We start from the raw sequence: 27218 nt of genomic DNA on the forward strand, positions 1-27218 counted from the left end.
GACTCCCTCGTATGCATTTGCATGTGAATTTTATGCCTTAGCAACAAGGAGAATAACTTCATAAGATGCTGAAAGTTCAGCCAAAAACTAAAACGAAAATCGCATCTAAATGAAAAAACTCATAACAAAGCTCGAAGCCAGTAGAAGTAAACTAGAAGGAGATGAACATAAGCTTCAAAGGAAACATGCACTTCATTACTTTAAGAAGTCAGCCATATTTTAAGCGGATTACAAAGATTTTTCACTCTAAAAAAGTCTCACCTATACGAAGACTAAGCACTCATCTCTCTCCAAAAACTCAACCACACAACTATCTAATGGCTGGCTCAAACCTCCCACACAGGCCACCCCTCTATTTATAGGCCTTGAGAGCTTTTTTGGATATCAAGTTTTGAGACTACACCATAAAACCGTCTTACATGCTTCTCAAAGTGTGACTCACTATCGCTTGCTCTGACTCCAAGCAAACATCCCTATGTCGATGTGTGTACTTCATCTTGCAATTTTGACCATCGACAAGTCTCTCTCGCTTTCGATCCATTGGGTCGACTTGTCACTTGCACTGGTATCATCTTCGCTTGACTTTGTCAACACGTCGTCTTCATCCTTTCTTTCATACTTTGCTTGACCTGCATATGCACAGATAGAATCACCCTTGACTCCGTCCGGCCTCCTCGATCATCCAGCACCAAGCACCATGTTTGGCCCCGATCATCTCACCATCGACCGTCAAATTGTATCTATCACCTGCACAATATAAGTTAAGCAAACACATATCTCCAACTCCATTACAGGTTAGTCTATAATCAAAATCCTCAGTTAAAACACATCTAACACAAAACGTGAACATCGGATGTTCCAATGTACACTGTCTCTGAGCACTAGAACATCCAGTGTGAGCAACTCTCTTTTTCTCTAAAAATTTTGTTGTATACAAGAAATAGTTCGACGATATACCTTGGTGTGAACTCTCCAGACACCGGAACATCCGATGTATGTATCTCCACCAGACTAGCCCTCTGCAGCATATCTGGAAAAAATAGTCTGGTGAGCACAAGCCTACAACACCGAAACATCTGACGATTAGCACCAAAAACTTCTTCTCTACAAGAAATGGTCCGACATTCATAACACATCATCACCGGATCATCCGGTGAAGACTTCTCTTTCTGATTCTACATTGAAATGCTCCGATGCTCTTAACCAACCAAACGTCGGACCATCCGATGAAGGTAAAATCCAAAACACTAAACTATCTAATTCTATCATTTCTCCTGGACACAGACAAAGTTGCCAATTCTAATTTTTCTCTCCAAAATTTGATTAGCAAGATCATCATTGTAGTATAAAGGCAAGCTCAAGCACCATAAAACCAAATCAAACAAACTTATCAATTATTCATCATAAATAAATCAAGTTATATTTCTATTTAGTTTCTTAAACTTGAAAATTAGTCCGGAAGATTTGAAACTTCGATGGAGGGATAAACACACGAACAGTGTCTGATAGGCTCAGGCGTCAGCTTCAGGTAAAGATGATTTGCCACCTGATTTGGTTCTCTGGAGCTGGGTGTGTCATGTTTATGTCTTGATATCAACTTTTCTGCACAGTACTTTCTGAGATTTGGTTCAGTGAAGATCACGTTTTAGTATCGTGTTCCGTCCCAGTTTCTCAGAAAGTCCTTAAACCCGTGACTACGGAAGATGGCAGAACATTAGCATCTCTAAGTAAGTGTGTGGAGCAAGTGTACAAATGTACCGCGTGTCACGTGCGAGCCATGAGACGAGTGTGTAGAACAGTAGGTACGTGGCACGTGAGCTGGGTGTGCAAACTCGGCTCCAGCGCTGCAGCTGTAGCCTGTAGGGTGAGACCAGAAAAGGGGAAATAAAAAGTGGAGTAAAGATCTGTTTGGCATATAGCAGCTCCTCACATAGAATCAGAAGAACTCTGTGGAACAATGGTTTTTAATTTTTAACTTATCGAATTGAATTGTAAGAGTAATTTTTTAAATGAACTAAACGCTGAGAGTTAAAAAAAAATAGCTTTCTCTAATTTACTTTTTATGTAAAATCATTTTCTTCGTAGAGTTTATGCTAGAGAAATTTTTCAATCACAAAATTATTTTTTTTTAAAAATCACTCACTAAAAAATTTTAGATCATAAATAACTCTATCAAACAGACCTAATACCTGGGTTGTTTGGTTGTGTCCTTGTCCTCGTACGATTATACTACTAGTAGCGTAGGCCATCATCACTGCTTGGCGTGGCCGTTAAGTGCAAGTGTGCAACTGCTGTTTCTTCCACCTCGCGGCGGGCCATAAACACGAGGAGCTCGCTGACCATGTGAAGCGAACGAGTCGCCTCTTCCTTCCTTTCACTTCCAGCCGCCGTCTTGATACTTTTTTTTTTTTTTTTGCTTGTTCTCTCCTGAGCGTTCTGCTGTTTGTCTGGTTGGTTGAGGAGAAGCGACATGTCGACGGTGAGACTGCTCGGGATCCCTCTCCTGTGCGTGCTTCTCGTCGTGCGTTCTGAATCCGTTTCAGACGACGGTATTGCTTCTCTGTATTTTTTTTTACTCTGTGTTCTTCAGTCAGTTCTTGAGAGGTTGATTGCCGCTGTGTTCTTTCGTTGGCAGTGTCTGCACTTCTTGCGTTCAAGAGAGCCATCTATGAGGATCCTCTTTCCAGGCTGTCGGACTGGAACTCCAAGGACAAGGATCCCTGCACCTGGTCCGGCGTGGGGTGCTCGGCGTTCAACAGCCGCGTGGTTACTCTGTAAGAACTAAGAACCCATCGCCTCTCGTTTGATCCTCCTGTTAATTTTTCTTTTCTTGTAATCGCTTAAGAAGGTCGTACGATTTTAAGCAAAGATTAAGGTTGTCATTTGATCAGTGCTTTGTTTGTTGAGGCATGTTTGTGCCTTTTCCCTATCTTCATGTCCTAATAGGCATTTACTGAAACGGGAAAAAAAAAGCTGTTAACCATATGGCCACCTGTTTTAGAGCTTTTTGAAATGGATAACGAAGGGTTATGCACTATTTGTCTACCTCCAGTGGAAATTAAACATTTGCTGGAGGTAGAAGCCTCTTTGCAACAATAGCAGGACAAAATTATGTATGTTCTTTCAGAGTACAGTGGATAAAGTTTCTGACGCGCGATATGGCATCCAGCTGGAAGCTATCATAGAACTTTATCTATTACTTTTTGCTCGTGCCTTCAGTTGACTCTAGAAACATTGAAGCATGCACAAAATTTCTTCATAAAATAAATCATGCACATAGTTTTGGGTATGTGGATTTGTGGTCCCTCCAGAGTCCAAAACAGCAAACCGTGAAGCCAATATTTTTTCTTTTTTACGTTAAAAAGTCAAAAGACAAGTGGCATTTCTCCAAATTCTGATAGGGAAATGCGTACTTGATCTACATATACGTGCTTGTTTGAACAAGAAAATGCTAAAAAATATTTTTTTCTGTGTTGATGAGCGTGCTGTTCGTTTATGATAATGTGTTTGTTTGTTACTTGTGACTGTCTAGAGAGCTGACAAATTCATCTCTCGGGGGGTTCTTGGCACCAGAGGTCGGATCTCTTGGATCTTTGAAAAAACTGTAAGTATTGTAACTCCATTTAATTATAGTATGACCTTCACCTGAAAGGAATTACAAGTGATAGTCTTGGCCTCTTGGGGAACTTATTGCATTACGTTGGATCACAATACACTCATGGGCTAAATACCGAAAGAAATCGGCATGCTAAAGAACCTGATAGAGCTGAACCTTAGCACCAATCAACTTGCAGGAACCATTCCCAGTGAGATTGGCGGCATGCCAAAGATAACAAAAATGTACTAAGCAAGAGCCTTATGATCAACTTGTGCTGTTGTCAGCATTCATTCAGTTTCATAACTCATCTATTCTCTTATGCCCTAGAGACCTTCACGCAAATCGGTTGAGCGGCGCTATCCCTCCTGAGCTTGGCAAGTTGGCAAGCCTCTTCGAGCTACGGTTGAGCAATAACAGCCTTACAGGGATTATTCCTGCAAGTAATGGTTCGAACATGTAAGTGGTTGTTTTTCGGAGTCTTCAAATCCAGAAGTTGTTTTCATCATCTACGGTCTGAAAGTGCATGGAACTAGGAAGCATATGTCTTCTATACAAACGAATAAAGCAATTTAGTTAAGAAGTTAGCATCAATCAGCATTGAATGCATTTCGCAATACTTGCTGTGCAAGCATGCAGTTTGAATTGATTACCTATCTGGAAACAAGCTGAATGAGACAAGAAACAATGATCGAACTGTCAACTCTAAAACCTTAACATTACTCTTCTATTTGGACATCAATTGACACAGCATATGAACAACCGGTTGTACTTGCAATCCTCCTTTCAGGGAGTCCGCCAACAGCAATGATCAAATTGGATTGTGTCAATTATCTCAGCTAACCGATATTGATCTCTCATATAACTTTTTGGTTGGAGATATTCCTATATGCTTAGAGCAAATACAAAGGTACACCTTTGCTTTTTTTATGGCTTAAACGTTTCAGTAAGTAATTCTGGACTTACCTATTTTACAGTATTTGAACAGATCAAGCTTCGTAGGGAATTGCTTCCAGAACAATGGCACAGAAAACCGTCCAGTCCAGCAATGTATGGTGATATTTCATTTTAAATGTTGACATGTTATAGTCACTAATACAATTTAATCCTCTTTGTAGCTGTTTGCCACTGTTTCTGCCGCAATTTGACAAAAGCATACATACATTACCAGTTATACGATACAATTAACAGTTGCATGTGGCAATCTACATGCAGCAAAAATGAAAAGATCTTATGAATTTACTTATCAATAAGCTATTTCTGCATCAATCTTTGTAGCTACCAAACTACTTATTCAGTCAATGGTCCCATTAGACTAGTCTGAATAAATTAGTCCGACACTTTCTTCATCCCTAGAAGATAAATTTGGGTTCATTTTTGGGCTCGAGGACATGGTGCCATGATGGGAACCTAAATATAGGCTGTTAAAATTTATTTGATACTTGACAGCAGAAAAGTAAGCCTGACCACATCGCGGATTGCACTGTCAGTTTGTGACCTATGGGACAGAGCAGCCTTAGCTATGCTTCTTAAAATAAAGACTTGAACTTGACACTTTGGTTGCTTTTTGGATCCCATCTCTCACATTCTTCCTTTTGTCCTTCTGCGATTTGATCTTTAGTCCAAGGCTCCTAGCTTTTTTGTTCGTTGTCAGTTTCTCCATCTTGTTTTCTAAGTATTCAGTTCCTTCTGTCTGATTTTTTATTCCTCAGCACAGCACTTGCACAAATCAGGATTCATCCCAAACTATTTTTTGTGCATTTTCATGTGCTTGTTACATTTGAGCATTACAATAGGACTCAAACTGGTTTATTACATATTGTTATCTGTAATATACGAGATCACATGTTTTGATGAGAATCTAGATGTTCATAGTTATACTTCTGTGTTACTGTAATTTTCATTAGTGAAGAGTGAGCAAGCGCACCATATCATAATTACAGGTGAAATTAACCAGGAAGCAGGCAAAGACAACCGTGCTGGTGGGGATGAGCAGAGAGGCCTACCGCAACCACTTTGGCTTCTCATTCTGGAAGTCATCACAGCGGTTTCATTCCTTTGTTTGTTAACACTCTGTACCATCACTGGTCTCAGAAGGTACCGAGCTAGATCCTCCGGGTCCGGGAACAGTGTTCCATGGACAAGAGCTGTAAGCTGGAAGGAAAACACCGTAATCTCGATCGGTCAGTGTCTGTTTTTTATGCGAGTTACTGACAAATTTAAACTTTACGCTGTGTTGGTAACAAGTTGACGCTTTTGTAGATGATGACCTCCTGGGAAATGTGCCGAAGAAAAGCCGGCAGGAGCTTGCAGAAGCCTGTGAAGACTTCAGCAACATTATTGGATCTTCTCATGAGACAGTCGTGTACAAAGGAACTCTGAAGGATGGCCGGGAAATCGCTGTTGTGTCACTGTCCGTTTCAGTACATCACTGGAATAACTACGTGGAGCTTTACTTTCAGAAGGAGGCAAGTGCTCACCAACTGAAGCCACCTTAAGAATATACCGATCTATTACAATATCTCATGGTATGCTCTGATTCTTCAGGTGGTAGAAATGGACAGATTGAACCATGAAAATGTCGCAAAGATGGTGGGATACTGCAAGGAGTCTGATCCGTTCTCAAGAATGCTGGTCTTTCAGTACCCACCAAATGGGACACTTCATGAACATCTTCATGGTAAGTCAATAAGCTCTTGCCTTGCTGTTTGTATGGTTGATGCCACATGATGACATGACTGAATCGTATAAAGTATAAACCTGATGTGTTATTTGCTTGCAGATGGAGAAGGATGTCAGCTATCTTGGCCCAGACGGATGAAACTCGCGCTCAGCATCGCGCGAGTTCTCAGATACCTGCACACTGAGCTGCAACCTCCATTTGCTGTTGCTGCATTGACGTCCAGTTCAGTTTACCTAACTGAAGATTTCTCCCCAAAGGTCTATACCGTGTGCACTTCTAGACTCACTGCTAAACTAAGATCAGTTGTTCCTTGTAACATGGCACCATGAACATAGGGCTCCAGTCATATATAGTTCATGTAGCCACTGCTAATAATTGTGTTTTTTTTTTTTTGCAGATAATTGATTTCGAGAGGTGGAGATATCTTGTGACCAAACCAGAACTTGGCTCCGGTTGCGCGGTATACGGAGGATCTGCGAACAGCATTACGGATTCTCGGCACAAGCGCTTCATGGACGTCCAGGCCAACACGTTCGCATTCGGGGTGATCCTGCTGGAGTTAATCAGCGGTGAAGCCTCGGTTTCCAAAGATACGTTGGACTTGGTGGACTGGGTAAGTCTCTTGGTTGGCTCAAACTTCACTGCTTCAGACATGATCACATGAACGAGCCAACAATTCGAAACACTCGTTGAGTTCCATGCACAAATCTCAAGCTGATCACGCAGTCACTGACAAGCGTTGGGCGTGTTTCAGGCGAGGAAGCACTTGGACCAGCCCGAGGAGTTCAGCAAGCTGGTAGACTCCAAGCTGTGCGGGCAGAGCGTGAACCAGGAGAACCTGGGCATCATCTGCAACGTGGTGAACCTGTGCATCGATCCGGAGCCGTTGCGGCGGCCCTCCATGAGCATGATCGCGGGCATCCTGGAGGAAGGCATCGAAGCGTCGGCGGCCACCTTGCGCAGGGATTCTTCTCTGGCCTGGGCCGAGGCCGAGCTGGCCATGTCCTAGATGCCCACCCTTTGTTTGCTGCCACTCGTGGCTGTAGTTGCGTGGACAGTTGTTTTTTATTCTAATCCATTGTTACTCCGTTTGGCATTGTAATGGTTTTCCGAGAGAAAGAATGGGTCCTAAATCTGAATTGAATAGGACTTGAACTTGGGTTTGATCAGCATGAGCAGTTTTTAGTCGGGCAGGGCATTTTGTTTCATTTTTCCTTTCTGAGAGTTCCTTTTTCCGTCGGCGCTAGGCCTAGGCCCAGGCATGGACGGCCCACGTAGCCCGGTTGGAATCGCGGGTTAACCAACCGTGCAGCGACCACTCATGGGCATCCGGCCCATTTTGGCCCGTGCACGTCTGCCGCCTGTGCCAATCCCCATCGTCCCCGGCTGGGCCTGGCAACCTCCGGCGTCCGGCCGTCCGCTCCCGGATTTTCTATGCATTGGTCCTCAGTTTTGGGCTTCCGTTTTGGACACTGTCCGAGAATGTGAAAATCGGACGGCCGCGATTTGAGCGGAGAATCTCAGCCACCTTTCCCACCAGCATGAGCAAGTAGACGACACGTGTCAGCGCATGATTGGACAGCAGTGGGCTGCCGGGAAAATTTTATGGGAGCTTAAACTTTAAACGCATTTTTCTCTCACACCGTAAGTCCATTTTCAAATCAGTTTGATCCATTGTGTTGCTTAGAATTGATTCTACAAAATAAGATCCAATATGAATAGTTTTTCATTATCATCTTTTTAAAAAAAACAAATATTTTAAATGTAGTGTTTCAACAATTCGAATATACCATTTCGACATTTGTAATATATTGTTTCAACAATTTTTGCATAAAATATTGAACTAGTCTTTCCAAAAATGTTGACGTAGGTATGTTGAGTGCATTAGATAGGTGTTTAAACCGATTATATATTAATGTTAAATATGTCGTACCAAATTGTTGAATCAAGTATGTGTAATTGTAGAGAATATAAAAAATCCAAATTCATAAATCTATATGTTTAATTAACTTGGAAAAACAAAGAGTTTACTTGTACTCGGGTCTCCCACCCAGGGTTAACAAATTCATCGGTTACCGCTCGAAATTCGCGACAACCGACCTTACCACTCCGCCCCGATAATATAAATCGATATGTTACCGAATTTGAATTTAAAAAATCAAAAAATAGAAAAAATAGAAAAAAAATTCTAAAACAAACTAGAGACAATTCTAAGAACTTCTGTGAAAAAATTCTAAAATAATATTGTTTGCATCATATTCTAAGAGAGGAAGTTTGGAAGAAAAAAAACTTGAAGCGCACAGCTCATTTATTAACTCATATTAAGAAAAAACTTAACATGCAAACACATATTTTTCTTGTATAGGGTATATCTTAAAAGGATCTTTAAAATTGATTTCACTTTAGTTTTCGTGCTCCAAACGGTTTTGGAAACCTTGCTCCCACCTCTCACTGATGGGCCATTCTAGTCCAATGCGCCAACGGTAATATACATAATTTATACGTATCGGATAAAAACCCTAGCAGATATGGTTTAGAATACAATTTTTATCTATTGTTATAGATGTGGATTTAAAGTTGAATTTAACAGGTATAGAGAGACAGGTGTGAAATAGGTTTACTCATACCCATATCTCTACCTAACAGGTTTGAAGTTGAACCATGTTTGTTTTGATTGTATTACATATTGTAAGAATTATGAAACAATATGTTGTACATATGAAATATATGATAATATACTAATGTGATATGCATGCTATGTATATGTGAGATGTTTATTCATTATTTTAATCTAGATGTATGTTTAAATTGATGATATTACTATATTAACAGGTATACGGATGCGCATGTATCAAATTTTATGTGGCTGATAATGAATACGGACGTGGGTATGAAAAATAGCTAGTGAGTATAAATTTATATAGTTTCCACATACCGGTGCCCCTAAATGCGCCCCATCACTGAGCCGACCGTTAGTGAGCCGGAGAGGGCTGGCCTATGTATAGGAGGCCCCGTCCGCTCCGGGACTACGAAGCGAAACTTTTTCTTTGTGGAGAAAAGGGAGAAGAGGAGGAGCGAGAAGAAAGATGGGGAATTATTTTGCCGCCGCCTCGCCATGGCCGGAGAAGGAATCGATGCCTGTGGGGGTGCTTAGCCCATGACCAAGTACGAGAAGCAGCGGCTATCGCGGATATGTGAGAACGAGGCCCGTCTCAAGGCCCTCGGCCTCCGCGGCCTCGTAGCATACCCTCTCCTCCGCAACCCGTCTCCGGCGGCAGCCAAGGAGAAGCAGAAGAGGCGGTCTGTCGACGAGGACGAGGACGAGGAATACGTCCTGTCCGACGAAGGTGGTGCAGAGAACGAGGAGGAGGAGAGCACGTCGGAGAGCGGACAAGATGGAATGTGCCTCTTGTTTCTCTCTTCTCTTTGTTAATTGTTTACCATGTTTAATCCTGTGTCGTCCTTGATTGATTGATAGGTCTAGATTAGTTATGATTCATACCTTCTTATGCAAAACATTGTGTTTACCAAGTTAAACCCTCTCGAGTGACAACATATCACTTACGACTTCAAATGTACAATGGATTGAAGATTCGGTGATGAAAAAGTGGTATGATTTGCTATTGATCACAAATATGGCATTGCATAAATATGATATTGCGGTGTTCTATAAGTGTCAGCACATAATTGCTTTTTCTCTATAAATGTCTGTGTGTTGCAATGGGAATCAAAAAATTTCCCGAGATAATACAGATGACCGAAACCTATTCCAAAATAACATAATGATGTCCTTATTCTTTTTGTCTGAATTCACATGAGTACAAAAATAAGTTTGATAGTTAAATGCACGTGTATTGCAACGGAAATCGAAAATTTTCATAAGATACTGACCGAAACATGTTCCAAAATAACACAACGATGTCCTTGTTCTTTATGTCTGAGTTCATATGAGTAAGAAAAAATAAGTTTGATAGTTAAATGTCCATGCATTACAACGGGAATTAAAAAATTTCACGAGATAATACAGATGACTATGCCCTTGTTGTTTTTGTCATGAATTCATATGAATACAAAAGTCTACACAAGATTATAATGTTGCTTGTCTTTTTGGATGTATGGCTCAATTTGTTGATGTTCTGTTACTAAAGCAACACAAAAACATCTAGAAACCCCTCAAAGGAACCTATCTCAAAACTGAATAGAACACGCGAATATGATGTTTTCACAGCTCCATGCATATTATAAAGACATCAGCAGCAAACTGCGTCTCCACTACATATTTCAGCGAGTCATTTCCGAATTCACTAACTAACATCTATTGCAACAACAGATGAACAACAATTGGCGTTCTCTCTACATACCAACCTAAAATCGAAGCAACATGTTCAATTCATTGCAGTATTCCTCATTTCAGTTAAACACAACTATCCACAATGCAATCAGCCACTGACCATGAGCTAAACTGTAATCACTTTTCCCAGGTAGAAACTGGCAAGGGGGCTGGTGGTACCTGGGATCACCGTTGTCCATGCGTCCTCAAACCAAAACACAGAGACCCGGAGCACGTCCCCGCAAGACGCCAAGATCGCCTCGCCTCGAGCAGTCGTAGCACGGCGGTGGCCATCAGCCGCACCTCTGTCTCCGCAGTGGCGCCCCCGACCCTCTCCCTCGCGAACTCCATCAGCAGTCACAGCGACTCCCCTGCACACGCTGGCTCAGCAGTGGAGGACGAGAACCCCAGGGAGACGCGCATCACGACCGAGCGCGCCAGATCCAGGCGCTCGTCAGCCTGGGTGCCGGTGTTGCCGCCGTCTATGATGACGGAGAAGTGTGCGACAGAGGTTAGGGGGATGCGGTGTAGGGGAGACGAGGTGGACGAGCGCAGAGACGACAAGGACGATGAGCATGGTGTCGAGGCATAGGCCGCAGAGACTGCGGCGGCGGCGGTGGAGGCGTGGGGAGGGGGTTTTGGTGGTGGGCTTGTGCATGGTGGTAAGCAGTCTGGGTTCCCGTCCGCTGCCGCTGTCGTGACTCGTCGACGGCGAGAGAGGTGTCAAAACAGCAACGGTTGGGAGATCGTGGGATAGAGAGCAGATATGGGTGAGGGGAGCGACGATGCGGGACAGAGGAGCATGGGACAGAGGGATAAGGAGCAGATGCGAGTAGTGACGTGAGTCGATCCGGAGGGGAATGGAAGGTAGGTGTGTGTCAGTGTATCTGGAACCAGGGGTCCCTGAGTCCCGAGGCCAGGCCAGCTGTCCGCCACGTGTCACCATCCCGCGAGGTCCCTCCTGCGGGGTGAGGAAAGTCCAAGTTCCGGGAGAAGGTGCTCGGGGCAACAGTCCCTGGTCCCCGAGCACCCTAGTTCCCCGATGATCCGCAGAGTCTAAGTACTGGGAAGAAAGTGCTCGGGGAGGTGCCCGGTCACCCCCGAACACCCTAGTCCCCCGACGATCAGAAGAGCTAAGTTCCGGGAGAGAGTGCTCAGGGGGCTGCGTGCGGCAGCCCCCGAGCGCCCGGTTCCCCGAGGGTCAGTGTGAAAGTGCTCTGGAGAGAGTGCTCGGGGTTGCTCGTGGCAACCCCCGAGCACTCGGTTCCCCGAAGGTTCGTGCGAGAGTGCTCGGAGAGAGTGCTCGGGGAGGTAAGCAGTGTCCCCGAGCACCCGGTACCCCGAGGGCAAGGGTAGGCATTCTCGGGAGAGAGTGCTCGGGGAGGTGAACAGTACCCCCGAGCACTCGGTGCCCTGACGACCCAGAAGGGCCCCCGAGGGGCCCGCCGATGAGGTGTCAACCAGTTAGAGGTCCAAGGCCGCATTTAATGAGCGTGCACGGCCTGATATCCCCAACTGCTCCTGCCGCAGTGTCAGTCCCTGTTATGCTTTGACAGAGAGGCGTGGGGCCATTAATTGCACGGGTCCCGCCCGTATCATCCGGTGTGTCTCGGGATAACATCGCCAGGATCAAGGCGTTCCGTCCACCACCCTGCTGTGGCAGAGGAACAAGACAGGGTGGGCACACCGGGTTGCTCTGTGGCTGCCCCGTGGGCCCCCTCTACGGCGTCCGTTGCCAGGGCGTTTATGGTGATAGGTGACCGGGCGTGCGCCGCGTTTTCCACCCCCCGGTCACTTCACCCATAAGAAATGATGACGTCTTTCGCAGTCATGGCGTCTTGGAACTTGTGCCCCCTCCTTCCCGTTCGGGGCATGCCTCAGCCGGCGAGTGCATAAAAGAGTCGACACACCCAAGAAGGAGAGGGGGGCCCCGGATCAACGGAGAAGAGACCGTAAGCATCGAACACAGAAGCACCAAGAGCCGAATCATAGTCCCGGCCCAAGAACAAGGAGCCTCAAGCTCTTAGTTAGACACAATATTCTTGTAACCAGCTACATCCTTGAGAGATTTCCCTCAGGACAGTTATTGCATCCATACAGGAGTAGGGTATTACGCCCCCGTGCGGTCCGAACCTGTCTAAACTCCGGTGCATTTACTTCCCTTTGCACTAGGTCGATCATCCCCCACCACCGGTCGTTGCATTTACTTCCACTTCCATTTATTTCTCCGACGAACTTATTCAGGATCATCCCCCTGACCGAATCTCTAAAAAGGGGTCTCTCAGGATCCCTGCGACAGGAGTTAATCCTCCGACAGTGTAGGGGGCGATGTTGGGCTGAGGTGACACAAGTCGTGGCAGCGAAGGAACATGACGGATCGTGGATTCCAAGGCAGCGAGGGCAGCATAGCCCTGTTTAGCACCCGCCTCCCTAACCCTAGAATCACAAGAGCGAGGTCAGGGTGGGGAGAAGGGTGATGCCTGGGTCGGGGAGAGGCTGAACGGGTGAAGTGGGAAGGAAATCAAGTATTTATCAAGTGATATGAAGTGGGTAATTTCTGTAAAATTTAGAGGTAATCTGCAGGATGTGGAGGCAGGATGTCCTGCTAGGTGCGGTAAGCACTGCGTACTTTTTAAATAGTAGAGATTTTTAGTGGAAGAAGAAGTTATTGAACTCAGGTAAAACTTCTAAGAGTACAACTAGGAAAGCGAGCACTTCTTTTGGTGATTTTGTGGATGATGATACATCCTTACAGCAGGTAATTTGTAATCACAACAGCTACCAAACAACCAAAGCCATATTATCCTAGAATGGCTATTAAACCTAAATTATTGCTCGATGTTTTTAATCAAAAGACTATCAGCACTTTAACAATGCTAATATGTAGGCAATTGCTCTCTCCCAGGCGGGATCTTCTGAAATGACTGTGACCACAACGGGTGCAGAAACATCAAGCACAGGAATGGAAGGAAGTGAAGGTACTCCACACAAAAAGAATAGCAAAACGTCCATTCAGTACTCTGCTAAGAACAGGAAGACTAAAAGGCCGGTACGTCCAGTACAGCATGACTTGTATTAAATTCACCTATGTCATTATGTTTTACACTCACCTTTTATTGATTTCAGGGTAAGAGCAGGATACAACTGACAGAAGATGATGTGGTTGCATTCTTCTTCTCATTTGACGGTATTTTTATCTGGCACCAAACTTCTTTTGCTTCATCTTTGAACCACTAAATGCATTTAGGTTTGATTGTTTAAAATTTCAGGATTTTTTTAGGAAAATAAATAATCTTTGCTTGAAATGTTATGAACTCAAAATAAATTTGGTTTTGATCCACTTCGGTTTGTTGGAATTGTGGATCTGCTATGGTGCAAACATATTGTAGTTTAGTTTGGTTACCTCATGCTTATTTTCAGCCCACGCAAAATTTACCCCTAGTCCCCATCTGCATTGGTTATCTAAAGAGCTTTGTGGGGTGTTCCTTTTGAGGGAAATATCTGTAGTTATCTAAAGAGCAAACACAGATTGACATGATTTCTCTCTTATACTTGTTCCATGTACTCTAATCCTTCTTTTTTTTGTTATTCTTGATAAATTGCTTCTGTAAACAGTCATCAGTTTATTCACACTTTGATTTACAGAAGTTGGTTAAGGATATATTACACCACGGGATCTTGAAAGAATGGCAACAATAAATGATTTCATCTGGACAGACTCTGAGCTGTCCAATATGTTCCATTGCTTTGATAGTGACGGAGATGGAAAGGTTAGTCTTCATTTTCCACTCGAGTTAAAATATCAATACTTTAGTTAGAACCTTCTTTAGAGAACTAGAACCAGTCTGGTTCCTGCCATTTGCTTAAGCATTCCCCAATAGCTAAGAACCAACCAGAACTGGCAGGTTTTCAATTGTCTTCTCCCTTGCTATTTCTCTTTTTTTTTAGAAAAAGGAAGTTGATTAATATGGTTTAGAACATGACTTCACCCTAAATCACCATGAACTTACTGGATCTGCAATTTGATTGATATGGTTTCCCTTTCTGGCGATCAGTTTGACTGGTTAACGTCACAATGCCATTTACATAAACCTTAGCATGGTCAGAGTGAAGCTAGGACACACGTGTCTTTTATTGTCGTAGAGACGTTGCTAGTTACATTTGAGTTCTGTATAATATTTCAAAAAGAAATGGTGTCTGGTTCATCAGTTATGACATGTTCAACAAATGCTGACTCCCTCATCTAACTTGCCGATTAAATTAGACATTAGTTAGCACTGTGGATATTTGCCACTGACATATATTTGGGAACTCTATTTTAGTTCTTTTAGAATATTCAAAATGTTTGTTCCTGATCACTAATTTTGCGCAGCTCTAGAATGACAAATACCACTTTTCAACTTCCAGTTTACGTTTTTCTGACATCTTAATGTTGCCTCTCCACAGATAAACCTTGAGGATTTCCGCAGCATTGTATCTTGATGCAACATGTTGCAGGAGCCTGAGAAGGGAGGATGAGGCACAATTGTGGTTTGAATATGCTTGCACTCTAATTTAGTAAAGAAAGAAAGAAAGAAAATGCTTGCACTCTAATTTAGTAAAGAAAGAAAGAAAATGCTTGCACTCTGGCATTTGCGAACAGTTTTCTGTATTCAAACCAGAGACATTGCATGAAGTGCTATGCAGATAGCAGAAGAAAAAATGAGTCAATGAATGCCCAGTAATGTAGTTTCTTCTTTGGATGGATTAGTATTCAGTGCCGTAGTTAGTAGCTACTGAACAGAACCTTTGTCTACAGGAGCTTGTCAAGTCCAATTGATTAGGGCTTCTGTGGTTCGGCATGACTGCATTAGTCTGCTATGTGTAACAACACTACCGAAACTGATCGCTGTTTGAGCAGAGATATATGTGGTGTTGAGTAGTAACAGCTCCTCTTCTAATGTGGATCACCAATTCGTGCACCATATGCTTCTGCTCGGTGCAGGTAGAGAATGGACGTTGAATAGCTCATGTACAATCACAATAAGCAATGGAAGACATTCCAGTGCTCTGAGCCGTCCGATCTCCAAGCATAGGGGCCGCACATGTACAACCTTTGCTCAGACCCTCAGATACCGCGGAATGCGATCTCGCATCTTAAACAGAAAGCATCGGGGAAGCATATCATGATTAACACACTAGTTACATGGAAGTATTTCTTAGCGGGTTGACCCAAGAGATAACAATATAACCCAATTTCTTAGTTGCACACGCTAACATCAGAAGTAACACAAGATTAAGACAGGCTTATTGCCTGGGTGTGGTAGCCAGCCATCTGAAGCACGCAATTACTGAAGAGTGAAGACACCAGATCCTAAGATGAATGTGCTATGGAGTAGCTGTGTAGTACATGTGAATGAATGCACCAGACAATATTCAATATTACGAGGAAAACCGGCCACACAAGCTCATCTATCTCTTCATGATAAATCCTAGTACAATTCCCAGGAGAGCAATGGCCACCACGAACACAAATGAGAAACCACCTTTCTGCTTGCTGATTTCCCTCCTTACAAGGTCCTGTTGAGATTCAAAAAAGACTGTTAGTTACAGCTACACTACATTTCTACGTGCAGAACTCGAAGTTAACAATGTATCTCTACCAATGTTCCATTTCTGAATGCAATATAACAAATTTGGGTTGAAATGTCTTGGATATTACACCTTGCGGAATGCAACAGGCTATTGACCGAAAGAAATGCTTGAAGTTAAAATGAATAGAAATATAAGATTGTAACTTGTAAGGAATGACAAGGAAAAAGGAATACAGATGTCTCCAATGAAAATATGGCATTCATATGTATGGAACCATCTAATGTTTCTTAAGGAGAAATGCACAAATAACAAGAAACCTCAACTATGGAAAAATATTGCTACATTAATGTTTGCATAAAGATAGAATCCACTAACCAGCTCCTCTCGAAGCTTATTGTTCTGCTGAATGGCAGAGTTTCTCTCTTCGGTCAATCTTGAAATCAAAGCAGATGTCTACACACAGAAAAATAGGAATAAGTTGCCAGCACAAGGCAAGAGTTGCCTTATTCGCAAGAACTGAAATGTTGAACAGGAGCACATTAACTGGCATGATTCCATCTCAATTGTATTGATGTTGGTGGCTTAGTGCACAATGCTATCTCATGGCAGTATGCCACAACCCACAAATACTACTAAATGGGCTAGAGCTTGAATATAGAATTATAGACTCACTAGTAGCTTAAGCCTGTCTCGTTGCGCAAGAATGTAAAAATCAGAATCCCAAACTTCCGTTAATTCAAGGCTTAGATATCCAACCTATCCTGAATGCTACTTACCAATTGTCTCGGTATAAAATTTTGCATTTGCTCAAGTCCAACGATGTAAACAAGCAGAATATCATCAGGTATGACTATGTATTTGATGCTATCAACTTGTCCAACAACAAAGTGTGGCTCTCTAAAACGTTAATCATTCAAAGTCATAAAGCAAATGTATTTCAATGGTTCTGTAGGTCAGATAACAGCTACAATCATCCCAGATATGTGATTTGTTAGGAGAATCCATCAGCGCAACTCTGGCCTGCTCCCGATCCATACTCTTAAATGAATTTACCTAGGTATCACCAACTTTAGCAATGGCCATGTTGTCATTGCGGAGGTCAAATGATACTAAAGAAAAGCAAGAGTTATATCCCCAGGTAACTTGATATTAACTTCAATGGAAGATTCAAGTGCAAGGTTCTCTAAGATCTGTTTGAAACCTAGTACTAAAGAAATGGATGTTTCAAGCATATACAGAAGTGTTTCTTCACATCACAAATTTTCTTTACAGGTGAGCTCACCTCAGAGGTCAAGTCTTCTTGGTCCTTCTGAGCTTTTACAGCCTGTAACCAACCACAAGTCAGTTCAACTCGGTTTGAGAAAACGAGCAGTAATCGGGGAATGCATGTGAAAGTAAGATACTAACAGAGAACAACGGTGGTTCATCAGATTCCCTCGACATCTGCATCTAAAAAGCAATCAATGATCAAACCATTGTCAGGATAAACAAGGAAATGAAACAACGAATAATTACTCGCAGGTCTCACCTCTTGATAATTCAAGTTGCTTCCTCCGGACAATGAAGGACGAGGTGGCGAACCTTCTTCAGATCCCTCATGCACCGGAGACGGCGGTTTGGGTGGTGGGACGTAGACAACCTTCAGCTTCACCTCGTCCACCACATTACCTGATTCTTTAGTAAACTACACAAGGCTCACTAGTAAGCTCTACGGAATCAAACACCCATCAAGAAAATCCGCAAAGAGGCATTTGAATATGAACTACCATCTCTCCAGTAATGTCCCTGGCTGACGTGCCCTCCCCAACAATGACACTCTGCAAGAGAAACTTGTCTTTGCACTGCATGTCCGGCGGCGCCTCTTTTTGCGCTTGCATTGTCACTAAGAAATCACAACGACCGTCAAATATTTCCACAAATATAACCTTGGGGGAGAATGTCGAAATGAATTTGCAGGGAAGGAGATGAGGGTTGACAATACCAATGACATCGCTGGTGGACCGTGGTGGCACAATGCCGCTATTCGGTCGGACGCAGTACTTCTTAGGGCTCGTTGTCTTAACCTAAGAAACACAAAATTCCACCAAATCATGCATTACTGCTCGACGTTTTGCACAGTTGCGGACTTCCATGACCTTGACAAAGGGAACTAGCTTGATGAGGAGTAGAAAAATGGCTTCAGAATGTCGATTTTACCTTGAAGGCGATGTAGTCATCTGTTCTGTTCGTCAGCTGCATCGAGCACGAGATCTGCTTCTTTGTCTCGACTGCGTGATTTGAAAAAAGGAGACCAAAATTTAGCACGACGACGAAGCCAAATTCCTCCACAGTTGTTCGTCAAAAAAAGAGAGGCCAAATTCCCTCTACATTCCGCTCCAGAGAACAACGGCATGTGCAGAAAACATTTAATTAATTACAACACGAGGGAATGTTCGGCGGAGGAACCGTACAGGGGAATCGGAGCTCGAGGGGCTCGATCCCGAGCAACTCCTTGGAGTCGGACCCCATGCGGCGCCGGCGCTTGAATCCGGGGGAGACACGCGCTCTAGCGCGGTACGGTCTTGATCTGGGGTGGCAGCGACGCGGGTCAGTGAGGAGCTAGGGTTTGGTTCTACGCTCGCCTCGGGAGTGGAGGAGCAGATGGGAATTTGGAATTGCCGAAGGCCAACTCCAGCGGAAGGTTTTTCCGTGCTACAGTATCCGCAAAACAATGTGCCCAACTTGGCCGCAACAAGCAGCGGAGTCGCTATCTACTTCTGCATGGTTGCGAACGGAAAGGGGCGACAGCAAATTTAACAATGGGAAAAGTAGTCTGTATCAGTTACTGTAGAGTCTAAAGACGTCTGTGAGTCTCAACAGAGATACAGAGTAGCGAAAGGTAGTAAATATAGTAAATATAGTAACAGTTGGAAATAGAAAAAAATAAAAGATATTATAATATTATTAAGAGATATTAATAGTATTATAAAAAACGAATTTTTAAAATATGTAAAAGAGATGCATTAGTGCGGTGTGATGCGGACCGGGAGGTTGCAGGGGACGCTAGAGAGTGGAGACGAGCACGAGCTGGGCTTAAAAAAATACGCGATGCTCCATTGCGGTTTCCTTTCTGTGGAAAAAGGCAAAAGGCTCGGTAGGTGCATTCAAATTTTATTTGTTCCAAAGCGTCCTACCATCTCTCAAAATAAAAGAGTCCTACCATCTCTCAAAATAAAAGAATAAATAGGGATTAAATTTCATCAAAATTTTGGAGAGAAATAAAATATAATATTTAATTCTTTTCTTTCACTGATATGCAAAGACTTGTAGAGCAGAGGATAAAAGATGATCTAAATTTCACGAGTTCGGTCTTTTGCACCGGTGAATAAAAAATATAAAACAAAATTAAAATCCTTGTCCTAACACTGCGATTTGAGATGTCGTTTGGAATTAAAAATTGTCCACCTCAAATGAAATGGAAGCAAACTATTCTATGTGAATTTCTCGTAAAGTAATAGTAGCATCCCTGCGTTCCAAACGAGACATGAATCCATTTTTTGAAATTTGTTTGAATTTGGCTCTTTTCTTTGTCTTTTTTGTCCTCTTATTTTAACTTTGGAGAGATTGTGCTGTCTTTTCGACAATGGAGACTTACTCTTTGAGATTTGATGGTTGCAAGTTGCACTTCTGAGCTGGTAGGCAAGGCGTCAGATATACATCAGGTCCGGCGTTATGATTGCCCTGTGATACGGTGTTACATCCGTATCAACAACGATTTACACCGAGAAACGTGACTTGCTAAACTTCGCTTCGCTCGATTGGCCTGCACATGAATATCACCTGGCAGTCTGGCACTGTACCGAAGGATGTGGTATACAAAAGCCAAAAGCAGCTGATTATGTTGACATTTGCATCAAACATCTACGGAATGCAACAGACCTTTCGGCAGAAAAAGTTATGATCATCTGGGAGATGTAAAAGGCGTATATTATATGCAAGGAAAATATTTCTTACACAGTGGTGTTTCAGTGTTGAGATTTATGCTCAGCAAACTCGTCTTACACAGTGGCGTATATTTCAGTGTTCCAGTACTACTTTCCGTATCTATTATTTACAGAATTCAAAGTACCTAGCAGCCTGGTTCCTGCTCGTGCATAAGAACAGCTCAACTCTATATATACCAAAGGCGAGGAGCCTTGCAAACGATTGCCCAGGCCTTGCAGGTTTTCAATGATGTTCAGACCCCTTGTACCCAGCAACTCAGCATGGCGTCCAACAATTACAAATGAACCTCCATTAACATGAAGAGCATTGTAGCCGTCGGAGGTAGAATGAGCAAAAAAAGAACACCTGAAATATTTCTTGTCTTATTTACTGGTTCATTCATCACTTACTCCATAACTTGAATTCTTAGCAAAGCTGAGTCCAGCGAACCAAGCGACACGCATCAATTGGACTCCAAGGACGAGTACCCACCAAGATACCAAGCCACGAAGACTTTGCACCATCCAACCAGGTGCACTGATCTCGCCAGCCAACTGAAGACCCCTCATCAACTGTAGTACGCGATAGCACTCGTAAACCACAGGAGCCACCAACCACACCGGCGATTTCCAGTGCCATGTAAGCATCTCAGTCAACATCTGTACTGATAGGAGTAAAAGATATGGCCCAAGCAGCACTGCAAATGGAATGAATGGTAGCTGTGGCTGCAGAGTGCCCCTGCGAGATGCAAAAAGCAGGGCCAAAGGAGCAAGAAAGCCTAGTATGCTAGCAGCCAGATTCCAGAACCTGTAAGAAGTTGGGATCTGCCTTTTCAGGTCGAAAGTATTGTTCTCTGGACGCCCACACGCATCGGCCATAAGGAAAAACAGCATTGCTCCCATGTTAAAAATGCAGTCAAGTCCAACTAGAGATAGAAGGCCAGCAATGTTAGGACCTAGAAATACTGAAGACAAAGGCAGCCATAGAGTTGGAACTATACCCGTAACTAACAGAATAGAAGGCCCTAATAGCCACATTGGCAGTTTGAATGCTGTTAGCTGCACAGAAGGTTCATTTTTCACCTCCACGACATCTTGATCACTCTGGAGGATTGTAATATGTGGGGCTTCCTCCGTATCAATAGGCTCAACAACATCTGTTCCCATGATAATACTGGCGTCATCCTCCGCGGAAGCATATGGAAGAGAGGTCTCCCAAGGCAAATTCTTGCTGCATCGCAACACGAGATTTTGAACATGTCTTGATTGCATGGGGTTGCAATGAAGAGACCTTGGCAAACTGCCCTGTCCGTTCTCAGAAATCCTCCTCCTAATAAATGCTTTGCTTAATTTTATTTGTGAACAGAGCAAAAAGGCCATGATATAGAATGTCAAAATCACGTCTTGGAGCTGCAAAAGAAGTGGACAAATTACTATTGCCAATGTCTGGATTACAGTGACATATTTAACAGTCAGGAGAAACTCAAAGAATGGGTATTAAGAAATACACAAGTTAAAAATGACATGTAATTCAATTTGATGTCAGGTTGAGAACAGCAAAACGAAAAGAAAGTTCATATCTAAAATTTTGCTTAGTATTTGATTCCCTTTCCATCCAACTCGACCATTTGTTGGAAGGTAGGGGTCAAAAATATCAGTGCACGTGACAAGCGAATCACACATACAAAAGTTATGGCACAATAAAAAAGTTAGTGCAATAGGCAGATATTTACAAATGCTCTAGAGGTCTATAGAACTTAATTAAATCACTTACATGATTTCAGTCAAATAGTAAATGTTTCAATAAGCTATATGTTGGATTGATTTCCAAGAACTGAACTCCAGGTTCAGCTCTGGTAGTCTTGTGTTTGTTTTCTAAATACCCTAAAATGCTGTTACAGCATAAGCATATAGGTTATACTCCTGACTTCTGAGGTAGGTAAGATACTTTCAAGTACAGCACTGAAAGTCTAAAGGCAATAGCCAAATACTTATAAATGCACAACGATGCAATCTTTTTTGGAGATAATCACCTCTGTTACATGACAAAAATTATGAATTATAGAGTACAAAAAGAGTTGTAACATAGAAAGTACAAAGCGCCCAACTAGGTAAGTCTGATAAGTAATAACACGAAATTCAAGAGAAAGGAGAAGCGTTAAAAATGTTACTTGCATAAAATGCAACATTTTCAGTGCCAGATGGGATCTGCCAAACGTTTAATGGTTCAAGGAACTATTTGTGGCAGAAATCATTTACCTAAGAGTATTAACTGACATGTTCGACAACAATGCTACAAATCAGAAGTTAAGTTTAACTACACGGAGTCTTAGCAGAACTGAGAACAAGGTTCGATCTAACACAACAAACGATGGCAGTAGCAATGAAATCCCTAAATCAGCAGGAGCCGTGATTTGTACATCTATAAATTCTGGCATCGAATCTAACACCGAATAAATATGTATAACAGTTCACCAGTCAGCACCAATTATGACCCCTTAGCTGCCGAGCTTCACAAATTGCAAAAGTATGATGATAGAATCAACTCAGTCATTAACAGATACTCCCAGCCTTACACTCACTCATACTGTCAATCCGTTTTCGTATTGGACAGCACAACGGGACCCTGGACAATGAATCAAGTATCTAACAGACCCTTCTCCCGGTGATCTTAAACAGCTTATCTCGACCAAATCCTCCGAGGCAGAGGCATATAAGCAAAAATAAACTCGAACCGAACCAACACGAGGCTCCGGTTTTGTAGAAGGGGTGTTGATTAGTACCTGGTAGCGAGGGAACATGGGCTTACCTGATGCTGATGCAAATCGGAAACGCAGGCGTGCGAAATACCAGAAGCATTTCTAAACGAACCGAACGACTTCCACAAACCCAGAGCCTCGAATTTGATCAGATCCCTAGGTTTCGAACGGCGACCTGCGGGTTCGGGGCTACTCCCCCCGTAGATGAGTAGAAGCGAAGCGAAGCGTGAACTGAACAGAGCGGAAGGCTTACCGGATTGGGCTTCCCTCGGCTTCTCGCCGGAGCCCGGTGGCGGAGGTCAACGGGGAACGGAAGCCTCCGAACTCTCCGACTCGCAGCGCCGGACGCCGGGGAACAGCCAGGGAAATTGCGGAAGCGAAGCAACACAGCCCAATAAACAATAGGTGGGCCGTGTGGTGTGAACTATGGCACATGGGCTTTTAACTTTTTAATATTTCTAAACTAAATATTTTAAAATATATTATTAATTAAAATTTTAAAAGCTTAACCGAACATTTTTCAGTTCTGACAGGAGCTAGCATGTAAGCTTGAGGCTCACAAGCTGCTCGAGCTTAGCTCGCTATGAGTTTCTGCTTGTGAGCTGAATGAGTTTGAGACTCTGTTTTGGAAGAACATGAGCAAGCTAAGTGGAGCCAAACATCGCTGCAAGACCTACTTGAAAGCTCAAGGTTCTCGATTTGCTTGAGCTAATGCCCATCACCACGTACTCGCTCGTAGCGCTGTGACGAGGAAGACGACGATTCCTGACCCCGTTCGACGTATCTGGAGTTCTGGACTGGTAGCTAGGTAGCTAGTTAATTGGGTCCAATTATTTAACATCCTTCACAAGTACTACAGTGAACTGACACTTGCCAAGAAATATAGATAAACATCGAGAAAAAAACTAAAAGTATTTTGCCTATTTGCTGGCCATTCTAAATCACATAACTAGGATAACTTGGAGAGCGGACCTCCCTAGCGGCCTAGCCTAGTCCAAAATAAAAAGAAAGCCAACAGGCACCAATCAAACAAGCAACAAACCGACGCACCGATCAAGCAAGCAAACAAAGATGAGCGGAGCTCTCGTCCTCGCTCATCAGTCCCTCACGATCCTCATCACCACCAGAAAATTACTTCTGGCGCAGAGGACAAGCGCATCCTAGCCAAGCGCCCGCCACGGCCTTTATCCTAAGCCAACCACACGCAGCGCGCGCACCCATTTCTCAATCCACCCTCCCTCACGCGCGCGCGCTCGGCGCGCTTCTCCGGAGTTCCACGCCAAGCCCCAGCATCTAGCTAGAAAGCTAGCCGTCGCCATGAGCACCGGCGACACGCTCGACAAGCTCGTGGTGTTCCTCGCCAAGCGCGATGGCATCGACAAGCTGGTCAAGACGTTCCAGTACGTGTCCAAGCTGGCGCACTGGGGCGCCGAGTCCTCCCGCCCGGAGTTCGCCAAGCGCGCCAAGAGCTGGGAGACCGCGTCCGGGCTCAGCCGCAAGGCCTTCCGCTCGGGCCGCTTCCTGACCGGGTTCAACGCGTTGCGCCGGGCCCCCGGGGAGTTCGGCGCGCTCGCTGTGCTCGCCAACGCCGGCGAGATGGTCTACTTCTTCTTCGACCACTTCACGTGGCTGTCCCGCGTGGGCGTCCTCGAGGTCTGGCTGGCCCGCCGCGCCAGCTTCGTCTCCGCCTTCGGCGAGTCGGTCGGCTACGTGTTCTTCATCGCCATGGACTTCATCATGATCAGGAGGGGGCTGAGGCAGGAGCGGAAGCTGCTGAGGGAAGGCGGGAAGGACGCGGACAAGGAGGTGAGGAAGATACGGATGGACAGGGTGATGCGGCTCATGGCGACGGCGGCCAACGTCGCCGACCTCATCATTGGCATCGCGGAGATCGAACCCAACCCGTTCTGCAACCACGCCGTCACGCTGGGAATCAGCGGGCTCGTGTCCGCGTGGGCCGGATGGTACAGAAACTGGCCGTCGTGAACTGGGCCGATTCGGGCCGGCATGTTGTACGTATGCTTATTTTTCATTATTTACGTGATGGTTTTGCCAGGATTTGCATCCTCTATTTTTGGAAAGCAGCCATGACTCATGAATTGCTCCATGTAATATTACAGTCAAGTTATCCAAAAAAAAAAAAGCTACAGTCGAGAATCGAAATGAACATCCAACATGCATTAGTGCATTTGCGAGTGTGACTGAGTTTAGCTGAATTTTACGCGCACCCTGAATTATGCAAAATAAAGCTGCGTTTCGAACTGAATTTGCAAACATCAACTGCATTTTTCATCCCTACTTGTTTGAAACAAGATGACACGGTCCACGAGTTCCTTCCTCATAATCTTCGGTTCCTTTTTGAAGGAGATCCTACTGTCGATTTCCGTAGCAGTCACATTTTCTGAACCTCCGACAGATCATTCTTGCTTTCTGAAGGCATTGATTCCACTGGCCGAAATTGAACAGGGAGGTGTATTACTATGCAGCCTATACTTCAGACTGTACCAAGATACTATGGGCTGTAGTAAATTAAGTTGACCTGTGGAGCCAGCTCAGCTCTTGTCGCAGTCTGAATTCGACTGTGAGTTGTCAGGATGCCCATACCGCCAGCCACAGCCCAGGCGCAAACTTCAGGCTTCTACGGATCTTCCGCCCTTCCGGGCATCAACTCTTGGGCTGCTGTTGCAGTCTAGCCTTCCTGATCACCGGTGAAGAGTAATGCACTGTGAATACATTTGTTTCTAAAATTGAGTTACAGCCTAGTTTATTTGTGGGACGAATCGATATACGCATAACACTCATTTTACACTTTTATTCTCGCTTTGTGTAAAATAATTAACTCTTAACTTCTCTAAACTACCAAGATGGTAACCACCACACCAAAACCCTTATATTACACGGATTAAAACTAAAAACACTAATGAGTCGGGTATTAAAAAATAGATTGCATACTTGATGTAATATCCCAGCATTGATGCCTCGGTAGCGACCAGCTCAAGGCAGATGAAGATATGTGGTCTGTCTGGATCCAAATCCTATCATTATGCGTGGGTCAGGTGGGAAATGATGACTCGATTCGTTTCAGGCAAAAGATACTCTGATCGACCACAATGCATCATGAGGTCCATGACAGCTTAGGCAACCAGATTCATCCCGATCGATCAAAGCGTACCTTAGTTCTGCGTAGAGCTGGGACTTATCGTGGTTTTTTGGCTGGTGCAAGCACGACACGGCCTGACCAGTTTAAGCACGGTACGATATGAGCACAAACGGGTCAAACTAGCCTGGCATGATTAGGTCAAGTCAGACCTTGATATGAGGTATATGGGCAGCCAGGTCCGGTATGAAAAATAGGCCATGGATAGATCAGCTTGGTATGAAAAAACTGAGTTTTTTTATTTTTATATTTTTTAACTTAAAAAATTAAATACATAACTCCCGGATGAAAAAAATTATAAAAATAGACACCTACCGTCCTCTCAAAGAGTTGTAACCCTTTCAGAATACAGTAAGGATATCATAGTGATAAATATAGATCTTACCACTCTCTTAAAGTGCAGTTAGCCCTTGCAGTTAATATTGTTCCTGCGGTGAATAGTAATCAGCGTTCAATTTTTTCTTTTCATCTCCTCTGTTCAAAATAGTAGTCTTTTGTTGCTCCAAAAATCTTTAAAAAAAATTTACATGTTTCATAATCCATGTGCAAACTATTTTAATTGGATTCACTTAAAAATCATGTGTATAATTTAAACTAAAATTCTCTAAAAAAAGGTACTTTTATAACTTCTAGAAATTGCTAGGCATCAAATAAATTTCCAAAAATCTAAAAAAAAATCACTAATATTCTTATTATATGATGGACTAATTTCTAAAATTGTTTTTAGCCCTAGACATCATTGATCTAGGCACTGAACACCATGACGCTGTAAGGCTCCTGCAGTCCACATGGTTCATGGACTCCGAGTGTCCAACCACCTCACCACTGATAATGGTACCATGACACCATGTCTCTCCCCACCTTCCATTTCTCACGTCGTTGTTGGTGATGGTTCCTGTCGGTGAATTAGGAACCAGGGGTCCTCGAATCCCGAGGCCAGGCCAGCAATCCGTCACGTGGCGCTATCCCGCGGGGTCACCTCCGCAAGGTGAAAAAGACTAAGTCCTGGGAGAGGGCGTTCGAGGTCACAGTCAGTGGTCTCCGAGTACCAGGGGTTCCCCGATGATCCGCAAAGACTAAGTGACCGGGAAAAAAGTGCTCGGGGAGGTAAACGGTGACCCCCGAGCACCCAAATCCCCCGACAACTAGGAGAACCAA

At 43.7% G+C, this 27218-nt stretch overlaps 4 protein-coding genes and 1 pseudogene across 6 annotated transcripts; 3 read left to right on the forward strand and 2 right to left on the reverse strand.

Annotated features, from left to right (window-relative positions):
* Positions 1–2257: 2257 nt before the first annotated feature.
* LOC133889238 (probable LRR receptor-like serine/threonine-protein kinase At1g63430) lies at positions 2258–7471 on the forward strand. Of its 2 annotated transcripts, none has more exons than XM_062329733.1 (12): positions 2258–2549; positions 2636–2774; positions 3533–3604; positions 3926–4054; positions 4386–4505; positions 4584–4645; positions 5539–5778; positions 5858–6063; positions 6143–6275; positions 6378–6535; positions 6676–6891; positions 7033–7471. In XM_062329733.1, the coding sequence occupies exons 1-12, from the start codon at positions 2471–2473 to the stop codon at positions 7285–7287; spliced, it is 1809 nt and encodes a 602-aa protein (XP_062185717.1). In that variant the 5' UTR covers positions 2258–2470; the 3' UTR covers positions 7288–7471. The 2 variants fall into 2 exon arrangements, with proteins under 2 accessions (XP_062185717.1, XP_062185718.1); XM_062329734.1 differs by lacking the exon at positions 2258–2549 and adding an exon at positions 3795–3840 and having other exon boundaries at positions 2738–2774.
* Positions 7472–9435: 1964 nt separating this feature from the next.
* On the forward strand, positions 9436–15126 carry LOC133889540 (uncharacterized; annotated as a pseudogene).
* Positions 15127–15789: 663 nt separating this feature from the next.
* On the reverse strand, positions 15790–18929 carry LOC133889670 (vesicle-associated protein 1-2-like). Of its 2 annotated transcripts, none has more exons than XM_062330123.1 (9): positions 18633–18929; positions 18379–18449; positions 18164–18245; positions 17949–18064; positions 17711–17866; positions 17590–17625; positions 17465–17506; positions 16558–16635; positions 15790–16167 (listed from the first exon to the last, which is right to left on the reverse strand). In XM_062330123.1, the coding sequence occupies exons 1-9, from the start codon at positions 18688–18690 to the stop codon at positions 16060–16062; spliced, it is 747 nt and encodes a 248-aa protein (XP_062186107.1). In that variant the 5' UTR covers positions 18691–18929; the 3' UTR covers positions 15790–16059. The 2 variants fall into 2 exon arrangements, with proteins under 2 accessions (XP_062186107.1, XP_062186106.1); XM_062330122.1 differs by having other exon boundaries at positions 17590–17631; positions 18633–18926.
* A 1498-nt stretch (positions 18930–20427) lies between these two features.
* LOC133888735 (uncharacterized) lies at positions 20428–23353 on the reverse strand. Its single transcript, XM_062329081.1, has 3 exons — positions 23157–23353; positions 22954–23092; positions 20428–21554 (listed from the first exon to the last, which is right to left on the reverse strand). The coding sequence occupies exons 1-3, from the start codon at positions 23336–23338 to the stop codon at positions 20541–20543; spliced, it is 1335 nt and encodes a 444-aa protein (XP_062185065.1). The 5' UTR covers positions 23339–23353; the 3' UTR covers positions 20428–20540.
* Positions 23354–23969: 616 nt separating this feature from the next.
* On the forward strand, positions 23970–25091 carry LOC133889341 (peroxisomal membrane protein 11-4). Its single transcript, XM_062329863.1, has one exon. The coding sequence runs from the start codon at positions 24221–24223 to the stop codon at positions 24887–24889; it is 669 nt and encodes a 222-aa protein (XP_062185847.1). The 5' UTR covers positions 23970–24220; the 3' UTR covers positions 24890–25091.
* The last annotated feature ends 2127 nt before the right edge of the window (positions 25092–27218 follow it).

This window comes from Phragmites australis, chromosome 13 (genome assembly GCF_958298935.1).
Source record: "Phragmites australis chromosome 13, lpPhrAust1.1, whole genome shotgun sequence".
Taxonomy (NCBI): domain Eukaryota; kingdom Viridiplantae; phylum Streptophyta; class Magnoliopsida; order Poales; family Poaceae; genus Phragmites; species Phragmites australis.